General features: G+C 49.5%; 2 protein-coding genes and 1 pseudogene across 6 annotated transcripts in view; 1 reads left to right on the top strand and 2 right to left on the bottom strand.

The window, feature by feature from the left end:
• The window catches only part of ZCWPW1 (zinc finger CW-type and PWWP domain containing 1), a 33,115-nt gene extending 32,337 nt beyond the window's left edge, over positions 1-778 (top strand). For 2 of the 4 annotated variants that reach the window (XM_047779678.1, XM_047779677.1), the window contains exon 18: positions 262-778. In XM_047779678.1, the coding sequence (XP_047635634.1) occupies positions 262-602 (341 nt within the window). In that variant the 3' untranslated portion in view covers positions 603-778. The remainder of the gene's footprint in view (positions 1-261) is intronic. The other 2 variants (XM_047779679.1, XM_047779681.1) reach the window with 1 other exon arrangement.
• Positions 779-1,326: 548 nt separating this feature from the next.
• On the bottom strand, positions 1,327-17,517 carry LOC125127113 (paired immunoglobulin-like type 2 receptor alpha). 2 transcript variants are annotated; one of them, XM_047779683.1, is made up of 7 exons: positions 17,302-17,517; positions 16,604-16,987; positions 5,559-5,771; positions 2,968-2,998; positions 2,054-2,103; positions 1,817-1,848; positions 1,327-1,646 (listed from the first exon to the last, which is right to left on the bottom strand). In XM_047779683.1, exons 1-7 carry the CDS (start codon positions 17,369-17,371, stop codon positions 1,524-1,526), a joined length of 903 nt encoding a protein of 300 aa, XP_047635639.1. In that variant the 5' UTR covers positions 17,372-17,517; the 3' UTR covers positions 1,327-1,523. The 2 variants fall into 2 exon arrangements, with proteins under 2 accessions (XP_047635639.1, XP_047635638.1); XM_047779682.1 differs by lacking the exon at positions 1,817-1,848 and having other exon boundaries at positions 1,555-1,646; positions 17,302-17,516.
• Positions 7,569-10,309, bottom strand: LOC125127114 (nexilin-like; annotated as a pseudogene).
• Positions 17,518-18,957: the final 1,440 nt, after the last annotated feature.

The raw sequence follows: 18,957 nt of genomic DNA, 5'->3' as shown, positions 1-18,957 counted from the left end.
CCCTTTAATTCTTTCAGTAGCTCTATGACTGAATATTAGCCGTTTTAGAGATAGGAGACTAAGGCTAAAAAGGTTTAAAATGTGCTCAAGACCCATGTCTACCATATGACTGATCCATGGCTTGAATTTGGGTCTTTCTGATTCCAAAGCCCATTTTCTTTCTGTTGAGAAAGGTCATCTTTCCCAGAGATTGCTTGGAAAAAGAAACTTAGGAGTTTGACTTGTAAAAGGTGAGAACAGATGGCCAAACAGGACTCTTAGTTTTGTCACTTTTTCATTTAGGCCCTAAGAAAAAATTTAAAGCTCCCCAAAGCAAGGTCTCACTAAGCAGCTCGTCTGAGGAAAAAGAAGCTAGAATAGCGCCTGAGGGGCTGACTCCACCAGCTCCTTGTGGGGCCTGTCCCGTGGTGGGGAAAGAGGGGCCTGAACCCCAGGAGCCACGGATTCTGGAGGCTGGAAGTGTCCCCTCTGACGATGAAGCCTCCAGGGACCTGGATCTGGAGCAGCTCATGGAGGATGTTGGAAAAGAGCCGGAGCCGAGGGAGGAGCCGCAGCGCAGAGACGCCGCAGGGGAGCTCGCCATGGCCTTCTTTGAGGAATAGCCGTGTGCTCGCACCTCCTCCCTGTGCTCTGACCCCTTCCCCGGGAGCAGGAGGGCCGGCTCTCCCAGGGTCCCCGAGAACCTGAGAAGTGTTGGGGTTGTTCGTTCACAATGAGGTTAAATGGCGAAAGGCAGAGTTGTCCAGTTGATGTGTTAATAAACCAGGTTACCAATTTAGTGGGTTTGGGTCACCTCTAACCACATGCGTTCTCTTGGCTTCTTCCCGTCCTCCTCCGTGTCACTGTAGCCCACTGCACTTTCTTGTGGGAGGCCTGTCAGTATGGGGACCTGGGAAGGTGATGACACCCGAGTCCCGGGAGAAGGACATTGAGAGGGCGGCTCTGGGGTCCCATCCTGGCTCAGCCACTTACTAGTTGTGTGGCCTTGGGAAAGGCCCTGTACCTGTTCAGGTTCTTGTTATCCTGCCTCCAAGGGCACATCCAGTGCCATATGAGGCTGTTGATGATGCTTACGTGGGGCGGTGCTTGTAAAACACAATACTTGCTGGTTGTTATCATAAGGGAAGTAGAATGGTCAGATCAGGAGGGCAGACGTGGGTTCCAGATGGGCTACTAGTACTGGGGATGTACTGGTCCCTGGCCTGAGCAGTCACTGAGCAAAAGTACAAGGGCAGGGGTCTGGGTGTGAGCTGTATATTATGGTTCCTTTTTGGACAGAGGAACAGAAGTTATGGGTGACACCACTTTCTCCTTAGATGCAATTGGTCAAATCATACAGGTACTTTTATTCGTGTGGTCAAGGGCTGGGAAGTCGAAGAGGAATTGGAGCAGGTAGGTGCTCAGGTCCTCGGTGGCCTTCGGCACCTGCTGGCTTCTGAGCGGTCTGTGTGTGGCTGTGATTATGGGGAAGTGAGATCCCCGTGCACGGCTGACCCTAAGGAGGTCATCACTCGTCCCAGTCCTTAGGTCTTCAGGGCAGAGTACAGGGTCTCTTCCTGGGGGCCCCCGTGGGCGGGAGGGCACGTAGGTGTGGCCGGTGAGGGCACGTTGTGGAGGGTGAGGGAGGCATAGAGGATGCCATCATCCTGGGTGAGAATGGAGAGGGAAGGGGGTTAGACAGGGGGTGGGGGCTGTCCCCTCTCAGAGCAGGGATCCTATGCCGAGTGCCCTGCCCACACCACAGTCCCTCTGTTCCTTCCACCCCACCTTCTCCAAACTTCCCTGTAATATTTCAGGCCAAGTCTGAGCTGCTTACATTTTGGTCCAGCTTGGGGTTTGTCTGTTGCACTAGAAAAAGTAAAAATGTCTGGGGTCAGGTGGGCTGGCAGGCAGGGTAGAGAAATGGGCAGGGGGCTCCAGGGGTGAGGTCGTCTGGGGGAAGGTGGGTGAGGCAGGGGAGAGAGGAGGATGCTGAGGGCAGGTATGTGGGGAGGGGGTGTGGGGAGGAAGGAAGGCCCAGGTGGAGAGCAGGAAGCATGGTGGCGGGACTTACCTTTGTTCCCAATGTTCTGGTATTTCTCCTCCAGGTTCTGGAAGGATCCTCTGCATGGGAACAGGAGGGTGGGCAATGGGTTAGAGGCTGGGCAGGACAGAGTTCACACCCGCCTGGGGCTGGTTCTCCTTGTGGGGGGGCTCTGTGACCTCCTGGACTGACTGAGAAGATGAGGGCAGAGGTTTGAGGCCGGGGTTGAGGGGCCATTTGCGGTGTAGCCCCGTCCCTGTGAGCTGACTGAAGGTGGATTGTTCTAGGGAAATGGCTTTATCTGAGGGGCACAGGGAGGAGAAATGGGGTGGGGGGGCTGCTGTCCTCTCTGCTGCAGCGCCTCGGTTCCAAGTGGAGGATGAAACCCAGGAAGCTAATCCGGGTCTGTGGGCGGTGCTCAGGCCAGGGTCCCTGGAGGAGGCAGCATCCTGGGAGGAGGGCAGCTGGCAAGAGTCAGGAGGGAGAGGAGGAGGGAGGGGCTGTGAGAAGGAAGAGTGTGGAGGTGGAGGGAGGGGGCGGAGAGGAGAAGGGCGGGTGGGCGAGGAGGGCGCGTGCTCGGGAAAGCAAGAGGCCCTTTGCCACGACACAGGGGAAAGGACAGGTTAGAAGAGGTGCAGGAGGGAGGAACCAGAGTGGGAGGAGTGGAAGGGGTGTGTCCAGGCGGGGTGATGTTCAAGGCTGAGAGAACCAGGATGGAAAGGGAGGAAAGCTTAGAAACGGGGACCAGAGGAGGACAAGGGGAGCCATTCCGGGACAGCACCAGTGACAGTGCTGGTGCACTGCTCCTGATTTCTTAAGGAGGTGGCAGCTCAGGAAGGGGAGGGCCTGGCCGGTCAGGGGATGGAGCGGCCAGGAGGGCAGCGGCTGCGAGAGGCTCCCGAAACCAGACCCCCCGCCCCACCCCTTGGAGGACAAGTGCTCACCTGGCGGGGGTTCTGGCTTTAGTCTGCAGACCTGCAGGGGGACGGACAGCCTGTCAGGGTGCCATCCACGGAGGCCTGTGCCCTCCCTGCCTGCCCTGCCCCGTCCCACTCTGAGTCCATCCTTGGAGGGACCAGAGCTGCTGAAACCCACCTGGGAAGGACCTGGGACTCAGAGCCGGACCCAGCTGGCACCCTAAGGCCACCCATATCTGTCCTGCCTTGTCCTCGGCAGCAATCGGGAGAGCAGCCCTCCCTGCACCCTGAGGCCCTTCACCCTGCTCTCTCCTGAGCTTTCCCGTTGCTTCCTCCCCTTCCTTGGAGTCCAGGGCATCCCCCAACCTGGTCCTTCCTCTGCTGAGACCTGCCCCTGCCCCCTTGTCACAGGCACCACTGCTCCCTCCTGTCCTCATAAGCCAGCTTCTTTGGCTGCCCTTCTGAGTGGCGGCTGTTGTGCTTATCCATTTTGTGATCCTCTGGGCTGGAATCCGCGTTGGCCCTGCAGCCCATTCCTCTGTACCCTTTGAAACCTGTGCTGTCTCCCCGCAGCCCTCTCCCTCTACATCCTTCTCAAGTCTCCGCAGCATTTCCCAAAGGTTTGGCCCCTGGTTCACACACCTCTTCTCCACCAGCCAGCACCACCCTGGGAGATCGCATCATTCATGGGAATGACCCTCTGAACACACTGGACTCTCCTGTCTCCCCACCCTGCCAACTCCAGAGACCTCCACTCCACAATTAGGCTTAAAAAAAAAAAAAATCACCGAGCCTGAGAACTCTGACTTAGTAAATACTAGCATCATTTTTAGGCTCCACTGTCTTTCCTTCCAGCTGATTTTTGTCACCATCCCTCTGTAGCTGTGCTTTGACCTCACTGAACTCTTGTCCCTTGAGGATCTACTTTCTTTCAGATGATCCACACTCCCTGCTGAGCCCTCTACTCTCCATCTGGGCCCTCTCACTGGCTCCTTGACCTTCTGTGTTCCCCTGTCCTTCTGTCACACTTACTTGACGCATCTCCAGTCCTGGATGGGAATGCGCTTTGCTTACCCAATACCCACTCACTTCTTTTTCAGTTGCGGAACCTTGACTTGACTGGGAATGTCAGAGTGCCCCTCTGTAGGGCGATGTGGGACCTATGACTAAATCTAGCCAGTAAGAAATAAGGTGAAGTTGTGGGTAGGACTTGGAGAGAGGCTCTTGAACAGGACAGACAGCTGGGGCATAGTCTTTTTGACCATGCCTCCTTCTTCCATTTTCCCACTTAGATTCTCAAATAACAGCGGGAGTCCCAGCAGCTTTTTTGAGCCGTGGGGCAACCTTCAGGGTAGAAGCCGGTATCTGGCACAGTGAGCAGAAAGGTAGGAGCCCACGTGCTTAAGTGGCCTCTACTGTCTGGCTCCAGTCCTTTTATTTTTAAGTTTTTTTGGGCCATACCCACAACATGTGGATGTTCCTGAGCCAGAGAAGGAACCCAGGCCACTGCAGTGCCAATGCTGGGTCCTTAACCTGCTGAGCCACATGAGAACTCTGTCTGGATCCTTTTCGGTGAGGAAGGAAAAGCCCTCTGTGTTGTTTACCACACTGTTAACTTCTGATGCTAGCAGCTGAATACAACCCCTGACGAACAATTTCTAAAGGTTTCTAAACCTGCATGGTGGAATACTGCTGGGAAAAAACATAACCACGTGAATGATGCCTTTACAGTTCTATGGCTTCTCATTCGTGTTGATCGTCAAATACCATTTTGTATTTCCTCAGTGCCTTTGTCACATTTTCTCTTCCTCTCTTAACCCTCATCCTCTCTCTCAGGAGACAAGCCCTGTGGTTTTTGCCCTGCAGAGCTAAAAGAACCATTTTAGACTGACTCCAGCCTGGCTCATCTTTGGCCCCTGCATTGCTGACTGGCATATATCTGCAAGGCCAAGCCAAGTTTGCCACTTTGCTTCTTCGCGTTGCCTCTGGGAGCAGAGGCTTTCAGATGTGATTCACAAGCTCTTCTGTCATCTCCTGCCTCCTACACAGCAATAAGTGACTCAAAGTTCCCAGAATGGTGCCTTCCCGTTGAAGGACAGTGACTTCTATGCCACCCATACAACCTGGCTAATTCTTTTTCATCCTTTGCGAGTTTTTGCAGATGTCTCTTCCTCTCGAAGTCCTCCTGGATTATCCTTCCTTCCTCCCAGCCTACCGTATCTCTTTCCAAGCGAGTCAGTCAGCCCTTGAGGCAGTTGTCCCCCTACTCCCACCCCACCCCCGGTCTCCCTCTGAGTTTCCTGAAAGCAGGAATAAAGCAGTGCTTTACATGCTTTTGTACCTCCAGTTATAAGCCAGGCTCTGGAAAATGGGCACCCAACCAGTGTTCTTTGAGTGTTTCCAACTTCCTATTCCCTTCTGCTCTCTCCTGCCTTTTTCCAGGGCGCAGACCCTGCCCTTCCCATGAACCAAAATGCAGGTTCCCAAGCCCAGACCTTAAGCCCAGCGGGGATCTGCATTTTTATTTAAGTGCACCTGGTTCATTCTGATGCACATAGGTTCTGAGCAACTCCCAGCTGGGAATCTCAGGGAGAGATTGGGGGTCCTGGACCACTTACCTTTCCTCTTCTCCCACCAGAGGCACAAAATCAGTCCCACAATTGCTATTATAAGCACAGCGCCTGCTATCCCCACGGTAGCTTCCGTACTCAGGGGCCAAGACCCCGAATGCCTTTGGTTCTCTGAGGTCCCGAGGCCAGCTGTGGTAGCAGTGGTGGTGGCAGCAGTGGTGGTGGCAGCAGTGGTGGTGGAGCTCAGGGTGGTTGTCTGGGCTAGGAAGACATGAGAAATAATAAAATTATCCATTTAAAGACTGGAGGTGTCTGGGTGACAGCTGTTGGCTGGTTTGGAGGGGAGCAAGTCTCTGAGGCTTTCCCATAAGGAGAAATGCTGGAAGCTTGTGATCTACTTCACTCTGTTTAAATCCTGACTCTACCGCTAGCCAGTGCTGTGACCTCAGAACCTCATTTCATCACCTACAAATAGGGAGCAGCCAATCACAGAATCAAAAAACAATTTTAATTGTAAAATCTACATAACATAAAATTTACCATTTTAATCACATTTACGTGTATAGTTCAGTGACATGACGTGCATTCACATTATTGTGCAGCCATCACCACCGTCCCATCTTCAGAACTTTTTCATCTTTCCAAACTGAAATTCTATCCCCATTAAACACTAACTCCCCGTTCCCCTTCCCAAGCCCCTGGAACCCACCATTCTTTCTGAAACTTAAAAATTTGTCTGCTCTAGGTACCTCATAGAAGTGGGTTCAAACAGTGTTTGTCCTTTACATGTTTTTATTTATTTATTTATTTATTTATTTATTTATCTTTTTGCCATTTCTTGGGCCACTCGCATGGCATATGGAGGTTCCCAGGCTAGGCGTCTAATCGGAGCTGTAGCCACTGGCCTCTGCCAGAGCCACAGCAACACGGGATCCGAGCTGCATCTGCAACCCACACCACAGCTCACGGCAACACCAGATCCTCAACCCACTGAGCAAGGCCATGGATTGAACCCACAACCTCATGATTCCTAGTCGGATTCATTAACTACTGTACCACGATGGGAACTACTACATGTTTTTTCAAAATACAGAAGTTACTTTATTATGGGTTTACATTGTAAAATAAAATTGATTTCCAGAAAATTAAAATATAAAACAGCTCGATAACAGAACATGGTATTTCATTATTTACAAACTGACTTTAAAAACTTAAAATTTAGGATTGTGCCATTTTCCCTAAATCTAATTCGCTTGGATCTTGAAATCTTTGATTATGTTGGAAGTGTTTTTTCTTGCATGAACTATTAATACAAAGTTTCCTCATTAAAATATAGTTTGTTCAGACAAGGTCACAACATAAATTTGCTTTATAACCTTAAATGTGATGAACATTTGAAAAGTACATGTTTAATGTTCTTAGCACTCAAAACTCTGTATGTAACAGGCCGTGGGAGTTCCCGTCATGGCTCAGTGGTTAACAAATCCAACTAGGAACCATGAGGTTTGGGGTTCGATCTCTGGCCTTGCTCAGTGGGTTAAGGATCCGACGTTGCGGTGAGCTGTGGTGTAGGTCACAGATGCGGCTCAGATCCTGTGTTGCTGTGGGCCAGCCACTACAGCTCCGATTCGACCCCTAACCTGGGAACCTCCATATGCTACTGGTGTGGCCCTAAAAAAGACAAAAAAATAAAAGGGTAATAGGCAGTGGTTTCCATCAGATTTACTCTGGTAGTTGTTTCTTAAAAGTCTTTTAACTTTTTTCTCTCCACACAGAGGGAGAAATGATACCCCTACTCCCTCATGTCTCTGCTTCAGAAAGACTTTGAAACTACAGCAACCAAAATGATATAGTACTGAGAAAAAAAAACCCCACTGAAATTGATAGGTTCCAAGTTCATTAAGTCTCAGCTCTTTTAAACTAATTTTAGGTGTGAATAGTTCATAAATGGTCTTCTTTCACTCAAAATAATATGTCTGTGGTTTTTTTTAAAAAACAATTGCTGTAAACAGGGAAATAGATAGCCTTTGTAACAGGCTCTAATAGAATAACTGAGTGAATTTCCCACTTTGCCCCATTAAATTACACATTAACTTCTGCATAATATGGTGATGAATCTGGTGTTCATTTGAAAAGGAAGACTTTGGTAATCACATGAGCTTTTGTTTTGAAGACTGTTAGGGAATGGAGTAAGAAGTCAACCTAGTGGCACTTTTGGTTTCCTTTTTTTTTTTTTTTGGCCCTGCCGCAGAAAAGATGGATGTAGTGAGAAAGTTGGAGAGAGGGAGAGGGGGAGTTCATTCCAGGGACAGAGAAGGGGACCTAGTAGTCATCAACTAAAAAAGAGAAGAAAAGTGATTTTTTTAAAGGAAAAAAAATTTTTTTAATAGAATAAAAGTTCCAGATTAAAAGAGTGATTAATTCTTACTTTCAGTGGTAGGAATACAGGCACCAGTTGCAGAGCCTTTATTGTTCACTGCTTTGCGTATTTAATCTCCTCCTCCTGGGACAGTTTCTGGTAAATAGAGGCAGTAAGTTTCTCTTTCAATAAACTTCTCCATCCTGCACTATCTCTCCTTCACAGCAGCAAGTAATTTCTGGTTTGGGTTTTCCTGTTACTTTAACAGTAAATCTCACTGGCTCACTATCTACAGTCCTTGTGTGTTTTAGAGATTTCTTGAGCCACAGAGCTCCTCCTCTGGTTTGCTCGTCATCTTCGATAGTGGAGCCATTCATGGTACTACCCTCTTCTTCCTCCTCTTTTCTTTTGTAGTGCTGCAGCAGTTTCCTTTTGTTCAAACTGCATGCATAGTAACGTTTGCTCTTCAATCCTTCTTTGTTGTTCTTTCTTGCCTTAGCCATTCATTCAAGTCCAGCTGTCATCCTCACTTTATGAGTAAATGGAGCCTCACTTTTTTTTTTTTTTTTCAGGCTTAATAGCAACATCTTGGTCTTGAAATAGCAACATCTTGGTCTTGAAAGTTTTCTGCTTCTCCCCCCCCCCCCCCCGGCTTCCTTTCTTTCTTTTTTAAGGCCGCACCTGCGACATATGGAAGTACCCAGGCTAGGGGTTGAGTCAGAGCTGTGTCTACCACACAAGATCTGAGCTCAGTCTCAACTTATACCAAAGCTCTTGGCAACAATGCCGGATCCTTAACCCACTGAGCGAGATCAGGGATTGAACCTGCAACCTCATGGATACTAGTTGGGTTTGTTACAGCTGAGCCACACTGGGAACTCCACTGCTTCTCATTTTTTAATTTCAAGGTCAGTCACTCTTCTTGCTTGTTCTTCTATTGCTGTATTTCTTTTTCAGACAATGGTTTCAGTTTTTTCAAACTTGCTTTTTAGATTTTTAGATTGAATAGAGCCACTCCTTTTTAATTCTTCATATTTCCTGCTCAGTTCATAAGTTTCATTTTCTTCCTCTTTTCTCACCTATTTCTTGCCTCAGTTGTTCATACTCCTGTTTTTCCAGCACTAGTTTATGCTTCTGTTCCTACTCTGTTCAACTTCTTTCTTCTTCTTTTTTTTTTCTTTTTTTTCTTTTTAGGGCCGCACCCACAGCATATAGAGGTTCCCAGGCTAGGGGTCAAATTGGAGCTATGGCTGCCGGCCAACGCCATAGCCACAGCAACACAGGATCCAAACCACGTCTTCGACCTACACCACAGTTCTCGGCAACACCAGATCCTTAACCCACTGAGTGAGGCCAGGGATCGGACCCAAAACCTCATGGTTCCTAGTCGGATTCATTTACACTGCGCCATGATGGGAGCTGCCCATTTTTGTTTTAATAGTTTGTCAAAATTAATTTCCAGGTTTCCCGGTGGAAGAGGTTCTTGAGAGATAATGTTTTATATCTCTGGAGAGTCATCATCTACTCCATTGCTTCTCCTTGCTTCAGCAAATGCCTTCTTTTCTTCCTCTGTTCTGCTTTTGGCTTCTTCTTCTGGTTTCCTTTTTTCATTTTCCCTCCTTTGTCTATTTCTTCAGAACGGAGTCTGAGTGTACCATTGTGGTACCCTTTAAAAATGTTTTCTGTGCCTTGGTTTTCTTCCTCTTCATTTACCATTTGCCTCCCTGCTTCTTCAAAAGCACACCTCTCTTCTAAAGGTTTTCTTGCTTCCTCCTCACCTTGCTTCCTTCAGTTTTCTTATCTTTGTCTTTCTGATTCTTCAAAGTCATTTTCAATTTTTCAGGAGAAAACGATTCTTCTTCTTCTTTTTTTTTTTGCCTCCTTTTCCAGTTCTTCATCCATGACCAACGAAAGACACTTGGCTTCTTTGAGAGATCAGTGTTCTTCGTATATTATTCTTTTATCTTCTTCATACTTGACCTTTTCCTTTTCTTCTAGCTCTCTTTCTAGATCTTTGAAATTCCTTTTTGTTTTTACAGATGTTTTGTGTGACTTGACAGGTACCACTGTTAGGAGTAGTGAATCATCTCCTTCCTCTGGTGCTGAATCAGTTCCGTATCGTTCAGCTTGGTCCTTTTTGCTAATTCATGTTGAGTCTTCCTCTTTTCTAACACATCCCGCTCAATTCTGCCTTTTCTTTTCTCCTCCATTCTCTTTGTTTCTCCTGTCTTTGTTTCTCCATTTCAGCAAATTTACCTTTAACAGTTCCTGTTAGCCTTGGGACATAAGCCTTTTTTACTTTAGAAGATACCTCTTCCTCATCATCAGAAGCAAGCATTTCTTTAATCTCACTCAGCCTTTTGGGAAATAACATTCATATTTGCTCTCTGTGGCCTTGGGGTGATTATGAAGCTTTGTAATTTTTTGCACCCACCCTGAGCTGGTGACAGAGGTCTGGAGTGCGTGAGGGGAGGCTGTGTGCATTGGGTGCTGGCGTGTGGGCAGGGGTCCTGCTGCTCTGGCTGCCACTGCTCCATCCACTGCGAGCCCTCTGGCAGCTGCCACGGTCTCCAGCAGCAAGTTTCCGTAGAAGTCCTGGTGCACAGCCTGTTCCTGCATTCCAGGTGGGCCCAGTGCCAGCTGCAGCTATTCTACATGATTGTTTTAACACGTGAGAAGACATTTGTAAAGCACCTAGTATAAATTGCAAGTATATTACTAAGGTTAAATGACTATATATTGAACTTTATTTCCTGCAAGAAAAATTCTTTGTAGATGTTTAAGGCACCATTAAAAAATTGACTTAATGCTAAGCCACATACAGAAAAACCAACTCCAATAAAATCCTCAGGTTTAGTGTGGACCAAATTCTGTCCATTCTTACTAGAAATTAGTAATAGTGAATTATTATCTCTCAATCAGATAAACATTTTAAATTCTTAGTCAAAGAAATATATATAATAACATGCTATTTGGAAAATAAAACAAGGAGTTCCTATTGTGGCTCAGTGGTAACCAACCCAACTAGTATCCATGAGGATGTGGGTTCAATCTCTGGCCTTGCTTAGTGGGTTACGGATCTGGCATTGCTGTGAGCTGTGGTGTAGGTTACAGACATGGCTCAGATCCTGCGTTGCTGAGGCTGTGGCATAGGCCAGCAGTTGTAACTCTTATTCGACCGCTAGTCTGGGAACTTCCAAATGCTGTGGGTGTAGCCCTAAAAAGCCAAAAAAAGAAAAAAGAAAACAGGTGCATTGCATGTAAAAAAAAACTTGTGGAATTTGACTGAAGATACACTCTAAGCTAAATTCATAGTATTAAATGCTTTTATTATTTAAAATGGGGAGAAATTTTTTAAATGAATGAAATAGTGAATTTCCAAAAAAAAAAAAAAAAAGGCCAAACAGAGAGGAGCCAGCTTTAAATAAACCCATAGTTTGAAAGTATTGAAATCCTATGTAGGAATAAGTTTTTTAGGAAATGGAAAAGCAGAAGGAATAATAAATGCAGGAAGTGGTTATTTATAGAAAAAAAACAAGAAAGCAAAGTTCTTGTAAACCTAACAAGGATAAAGAGTCTGTTGAAATCATGAGTGTGTGCTCAGTAACACGTTGCTAACCTAAAACCTCTGTGAAATGGATGATTTTCTGATACTAACAAAAAAATTTTTAAATGGATTTAAGACATTGTAAACTTTAACCGATAGGTAGACTGAGAAGTGAGAACATTATTTTAAAGAAATACCTTTCATAAAGAGCCTAAGCTCAGGATAGTTAAAGATTAATTCTTGCAAAAATTTAAGGAACAGGTAATTCTCAGAAGATTTTAGAAGAGGAATATACAAAAAACACTGCAAATCTGATTCATTTCATAAAATGAGGACATAACTCGGATGGTAATATCTGTTCATAATTTTTAGAAATGAAGATTAAAACAACAAAAGTCTGTTTCTTTCATTGATCTGAGTGGAGAAAATACCCAGTGTTGGCACAAGGGGAGCATGTGTTGGCACAGCTTTGGGGAATGCATTTGGGAATATCTATCAAAATGTAAAAAAGTGGAGTTCCCGTCGTGGTACAGTGGTTAACGAATCCGACTAGGAACCGTGAAGTTGCGGGTTCGGTCCCTGCCCTTGCGCAGTGGGTTAACGATCTGGCGTTGCTGTGGGCTGTGGTGTAGGTTGCAGACTCTGCTCAGATCCCGCATTGCTGTGGCTCTGGTGTAGGCCGGTGGCTACAGCTCCGATTGGACCCCTAGCCTGGGAATCTCCATATGCTGTGGGAGTGGCTCAAGAAATAGCAAAAAGATAAAAAAAAAAAGTAAAAAAAGTCATCCCTGCCCTTTGACCCAGTGATTTCTGTGCTAGGAAATACTGGCCCCTATATTCAAAGGCCAGTGCCTTTTTTTTTTTTTTTTTGGTCTTTTTCCCTTTTCTAGGCCTGCTCCTGCAGCATATGGAAGTTCCCAGGCTAGGGGTCCAATCAGAGCTGCAGCCACTGGCCTATGCCAGAGCCACAGCAACGCCAGATCCAAGCCGCATCTGTGACCTACACCACAGCTCATGGCAATGCCGAATCCTTAACCCATTGAGCAAGGCCAGGGATTGAACCTCATGGTTCCTAGTCAGACTCGTTAACCACTGAGCCACGACCATGGGAACTCCCCAGTGCCTTTGAATTTAATATTTAACTGTGCTCTCTGCAGCTTTGTGATGTGGCAACAACCTAAATATTTTTTAAAAAGGAGACTGATGAAATAGACTATGATACATTGTTACAGTGGGAGACCATGCTGTCATTTAAAAAGAAAGGCATAGATATGTGTGTCCTGAAGGGGAAAGACAGTTGAAGTCTAGGAAGTAAAAATAGCAATTTGAGGAACAAAAAAGTATGCAGTTTGATTTTATGTGATCTGTGTCTGTATATCTGTATCTACATCTATATCTGTAAAGAGAACGTTTCTACAGAAAGAGATGGTGGCTGAGAGATAAAATGGAGAGAGAGGAGTGAACTTTTCATCTGACCCCCATCTGCATTTTTGACCATTTTTTGGACGATGTGCAAGAATGTATTTCCTATACCTTTATTATTTTTAAAACATAGCATGTGTTTTTAGATGAGTTGTATGGGCACAGATTCAAAGAAGTATCGAATTCCACACAGCTTAAAAAAGCAGCCTTTCAGAAGCCTCCTCACTTGGTTCTCACTCTCCAGAGGCAACTGTTTTCAGGCCCTTTGGCTGTTTTTTTGGCATTAACCTCATATTTCTTGATCACAGGCATTTACTGCTGTTCCGTGATTCTGCTGCTTTAGGTAGTACCTGGTCATTTCTCACTACGGAAATCCAGGATTTAGGTCTCTTACACCCCTTGTCTTCAACTTGCTCAGTGTCTCGGCGTTTGATACTCTCCCTTTCATGAGAGGGGCTGCTCACATGGCATCTGGACCACTGTCTCTCTTGGCTCTTGTCGTGCCTCACTAGCAGCTCCTTCTCAGTCTTCTTTGTTGATTCCTTCTCATCCTCCCACCTGTAACCATCAGGGTTCAGTCCTGGGACCTCCTCTCTCTACACTCACTTCCCAGGTAATCTTATCCGCTCCTATGGCATCAACCACCAGCGATATGCAGAAAACCCCCAAACGTACACATCTGGCCGGCTCTCCCCCAGCCCTCAGACTGTCATATGTCACTGCCTACTCACGCCTCCTTTTGTCTGTCTGGTAACCTCTCAGATGGAAGACGTCCTGAACAGAACTCTGGATTTCTTCCCAAACCTGTTCCTCCCCCATCTCCCCCTTTCAGTAAGTGGAACCCTCTCCTTCAGGATGCCCTTCTCCCATCATGTGCACATCTTGTCTGCCCTGTCTTCAGAATATAACCAGCCTCTGGTGACCTCTCACCCGCCATTGCTGTCACCCTCATCCAGCCGCACCATCTCTCACTGGTCTCCCTGCTGTGACCTGGCTCACCTGTGTGGTCTTATTTTTCACACAACAGCCAGAAGGACACAGTTAGGACATAAATCACATGACGGAGCTCCTCTGCAGGAAAGCCTCACCAGCCCCATCATCCTCAGAGGGCAAGTTCTCTCCCTGGCTGTCAAAGCCACACTGGACCTGCCTGTCCTGCCCTCACCTCCTGTCACCTGAGTTTCTTCCTCTGCTCAGCCACACCTGTCCCACCTCACGGCCTTGGCCCTTGCTGCTACCTCTTGACTGGGACTTCTTTTTCAGAACTTTCTCTCACTTCCTACACATCTGTGCCTCGGCTGGACTTTTCTGCTGGCTTTTGCAGGTCCCCTCCCAGCTCTTCTCCATCCTGCTCTGTGCCCGTGGAGGCAGGTCTTGGTGGAGTCCGGCTGTGAGCTTTCTGGCTTTGCTGGCCAGTGGGAGTCACCAGCCGGAGATGAAGGGAGATGCAGGTCAGAGCCTAGCCCTTGGATGCTTCCTTGATGGGCGTTGTATTAGTCAGGGTTCTCCAGAGAAACAAGAACCAATACCATATGTACAGATGGAGAAATAGGGTTTTCTTGTGAGGGACTGGCTCTCGTGACTCTGAGAGCTGAGCTGTCTCAACGTCTGCATCTGCAGGGGTGGAGGTGCGTGGTGTAGTTCTAGTCCAAACCCAAAGACCCGAGAACCAGGAGGGCCAGGGTGTAAATCCTTGTCTTATTCCCAAAGACCTGAGAACCAGGAGCGCTGAGGTCTGGGCCAGGCGAGGCTGGCTATCCCAGCTCAAGGGGGGAGCAGCTGTGCCCTTTCTCTCCATTATTGTTCTGTCCAGGCCCTCAAGGGACCAGATGGTGCCCACCTACTGCTCATCTCTTCTGGAAACAGTCTCACAGACCTACTCAGAAATAATGTCTTACCAGCGATCTGGGGGTCCCTTAGCTCAACTGAGTGGACACATAAAACTAGCTGTCACAGGCATGCGGACTCTCTCTCCTCAGAGGCCACGGCTCCTTTCTGGGCTCCAGGACCTACTTCTTCCCCTGCTCCTTAGGCTTGTGGCTGCTTCCAGGTGTCTCCCTGTCCCTGACTGGTTTCCTTACCCTGCATCCCCTCAAAACTCTCCTCATTTACCCTGTTTGAGCAGCTGTCCCAGAGGCCCTCCTGGTTCCATCTGAACAAAGCGGCACCCCCAGCACCTCTCTCCACTGATTCTGCTCCCCTCCTTTTCTCTTTTCACCGCCACATGACACACAGACAGATGCTCAATTAATTGACAACTTATTGATGGAAAAACTCATAGTAAATGTGATTGAAACAGAGAAATGAGAAAAGGAAGGAAGAATTAGGAAAGGAAGAAGAGGGATTTAAGGAGAACCAGAGTTGCCCAAAAAATGTTACTTAAGGAAATATGGAGGAGGTGCAGGAAATACTAATGCACGTCTGTCTTGCTTCACTTACATTGTGAGTCACTGTCTCTTTGCTCTAAAACCAGCATGGTGGTCAAGACAGGGCAGGGGTTTTCCAAGGAGGAGACAGGGAGAGGGTCTCTGCTGGCCAGGAGCAGTAATCCAGCGTGATGCTGTTTAAAATTGCCAGCACGAGTGATTATAAAAATCAAACCAACTTAATCAATTTTTAATTTTCAAAGAAATTTATCAACAGAAGACACACCTGGTTATTGCCTGTGCCTGGGAGAAACCCCCTGCCCCCTGCTCTGGAGACAGATAAACTGAGGTTCAAGTTCTGATAGCCCAGAGTGACAGAGGAAGATCTATTGATGCTACACATCCATTATCAGGTTAAAAATAGTTAAGATAAGAAGATGATCAGGTCAGTAGGTGAGGCTGAGCAGCCAGTGGTTAAGAGAGGAGGCTCTGGGGTTAAACGGGGCGGGGGGGAAGGGTCAAATCCCACCTGCACCAGGAGTGACCTTGGCAGGTGTTTGCTCTGTGAGCGTCACTTTCCCTTCCTGTAACAGGAGGGTGGCAGCAGTGCCGACTGTCACTGGGGGTCGTGGGGAAGGCTAGCTGGGGCGATGCCCCCTGTTGTCCAGCCAGGACGCAGAGCGCAGTCGGCGGGAGCTGTTGTTACTGCTGCTGCTGCCGCTTCATGACCAGGACAGAGGAGCAAGGCCAGGCTGGACGAGGGGGACAGTGTGACTAGAACAACCCAGGGAGAGGTGGGGGGAGTGAGAGGCAAGGAGGGTAGAGTGGACGGAGGCGGGGGAGAGGAGATGGGGAGGAGAGGGGGGCTGGGGGCGGAGCGCTGAGGGCCGTGTTCTGGGGGGCAGAGCGGGGGGGGGGAGGTTGGGAAGGCAGGTGATGGGGAGTGGCCAGGAGATGGGGCTCCTCGGGCCACCGGTGGGTACCCACTCTGTGTGCCAGGCTGAGCTCAGGGCTGTGGGGGAGACACAGACATGGGGTAACTGGGCCTCCACATAGGAACTCGTGACGGGGGAGGCAGCCGCATCCTGAAGGTGTCCCGTCCACTCGGAGGACTGGGGCAAGGACAGGGGCAGCAGGAGGGAGGAGAGCTGGGGGCCTGGAAGGTGCCGGGGACGGGGCGGGGGAGGGGCTGGATCTGGAGGGTTGGGGGAGGGATGGGCAAGGAAGGCAGCCCTGCTTGGGGGAAGATGCAGGGGAAAAGGGGAAGGTTGGCGGAGGCCTAGAGAGGAGCTGGAGGGGCAGGGAGAGGAGTTTGCGAGAAGAGCCAGGAAGAGGGGCCAGGCCTGGGGTTGAGGCACCCGTGGCCTCCAGGAGCCTCAGGCAGGACAGCTGGACTCACCGTGTGTGATCGTGAGCTCGGTCCCCTGGATGGACTGCCACTTCTGTGCAGCGTATTTCTCTGTGATCATCTCCACTCGGCAGAAGTACGAACCCTCGTCCTCCCTCCGTAGGTTCAAGATCTGGAGGGAGCCGTTCTTCATACCCTCTTCCCAGTTCAGGAGGAGCCGGTTCTCGAAGTTCTTATGGATGAGTCGGGGGGTCGTTTTGTAGATGAAATCCCCATGGAAGTGTTTCCATCTCCAGGATATATTCACATTGGAAACCCTGCCTGAGTCCTGGGAGTAGTCGAAGGAGAAGGGGATGCGGATGGAGCCACCCTCAGGGGCTGAGAGTTGTGTTGGCTGGTTCATCTCAAACTGAAAGTATGGTTGTGCCCAGTGATCTAGAGGAGGGAGAGGGAGAGACTCTGAAGCCACCAGGAGAGACAGTGAAGGTGACCCCAGACCATCTGGCACCTGCACCAGGGGCATTAGTGTGACAGATGGTAGGACTGGCCCTCCGGCCTGGATGCGCCCCTCTCCAGGCTTGGGGCAGGGAGGCAGGTGAGGGGTTGGGGGCCCCAGCACTGTGGGACCAGCCCTTTGTTTGCTGGGGGTGGGAGGCCTGGCCGGCTCCCCCAGGGGACCCCTTCCACAGCCAGCTGGCCACGGCCCCTCCCCAGGTCCTGGGCAGAGCAGGGCAGTTCTGGCCACTCACCACCCTGCAGAGATGCCGGTGGCAGCAGCAGCAGGGGCAGCAGCAGGGGCAGCAGCAGGGGCAGCCCCATGGCCTCACTCTCCTCCCGGGGATGAGAAGACAAGCAGAGCCCTCGAGGCCGGAGGAGAGGCCTCTGGGGTGGCTGCTGGGGAGAGTGTGGGCCCCAGGAGAGGGAGGACCAGGCTCCTTCAAAGGACCGAGGGAGGTGGCAGCCTTCCCCAAACTTGCCCACCCCCATGGCGACCGTCACTTCCTTTATCAGTCTTGCTTCTTCTTTTCTTGTATTTCAAAAGGTCCTCCCTGTGGTCAGTGCAAAGGGAGCCATGACCCAGGGCTCTCAGCCCCCATCTTCCCACTGAAGGGCAAGTCCTCTGTCACCTCAGCCCCCTGCTTCTGCCACCCCCTTGGTGTCTCTCTCCTCCCAGGGGAAGGACTGGCAGCAGGACCAGCTCAGGCTCTTTGAGGGAGGGGTTGGCAGCCATGAGTCTCTGCCCAGCTCCTGCCCCACAGAGAGGAGGAGAAGGGGGCTGCTGGTGGGCAGAGCCCCAGCCCCCAGCCCAGGCCCCAGGGGCACTCAGCCTGCTCCCAGTCCCTCTCCCTTCAGGCAGGGGCTCCCCTGAAGTCCTCCCACTGCAGTCCCCAGGCAGAACTGAGGCCTGCCAGGCCCCCTCCTGCCCTGGTATGCTCCCTGTGTGCAGTCTCACCCCCTCCCCAAGGTTAGGAGTGGGGTGGGCTCCCATGCCCACCTCCCCAGCCAGTGGGCCTTCTGGCGGCCACGCCTCCACCCCCAGATGCAAGACTGGATCTGCAGGGCCCTCTGTCCTCACAATTCTCTATTCAGAGAAGCAGTTGCCACATCTTCGGCTCTGAAGTGGCAGGACCAGGACTCGAACTCCAGGCTGCTGAGCCCACAGAGCCTTCTGGTTCTTCTGGATGCTTCCTCCAGGTTGCACCCCAGAATCTCTAAGTGCAGAGCTCTGGGGAGTGAAGTCTGTTTTTGTTTTTTTGTTTTTTGTTTTTTGTTTTTTGTTTTTTTTGGCTGCTCCTGAGGCATGTGGAAGTTCCCAGATCAGGATTAGAACCTGCACCACTGCAGTGACAGTACCAGATCCTTAACCTGCTGTGCCACAAGGGAGCTCTGGGGGATAGATATATATATGTGTGTGTGTGTGTGTGTGTATTTTTTTCTTCTTTTTTGTCGACTTGAGGCATATGAAATTCTGGGCCAGGGATCAGATCCGAGCTGCAGTTTCGACCTATGCAGTAGCTTTGTTAATGTTGGATCCTTAACTCACTGTGCTGGGTCGGGGATCAAACATATGTCCCACTGCTCCAGAGATGCTGCTGATCCCAATGGCCCACAGTGGGAACTCCGTGAGGGGCTATATTTTTATAACACAGCTCAGAGGATTCCATCCACAGCTGTGATACCCTGTCTCAACCAGAGCTTTCCCTGGACAGAGGGATATGAAGGAGCAGTAATGAGCTATCCAGATGGCAGTCCCTGGGGCCATCTCTGACAGAAGGCACTGCCAGCCTGTGACTGGTGGTAGACAGGGTGAGAGATTGAGAGACCTTTTGTGACTCACAGGGCTGGCTGCGAAGGAGGCTCTGTTCTCCCCCTCCCCAGGCTGAAGCTGGCATTGGCTTTCTGAG

The sequence above is a fragment of the Phacochoerus africanus genome, chromosome 5 (genome assembly GCF_016906955.1).
Source record: "Phacochoerus africanus isolate WHEZ1 chromosome 5, ROS_Pafr_v1, whole genome shotgun sequence".
In the NCBI taxonomy this organism is placed as follows: domain Eukaryota; kingdom Metazoa; phylum Chordata; class Mammalia; order Artiodactyla; family Suidae; genus Phacochoerus; species Phacochoerus africanus.
This window is presented reverse-complemented; position numbering and strand designations above follow the sequence as displayed.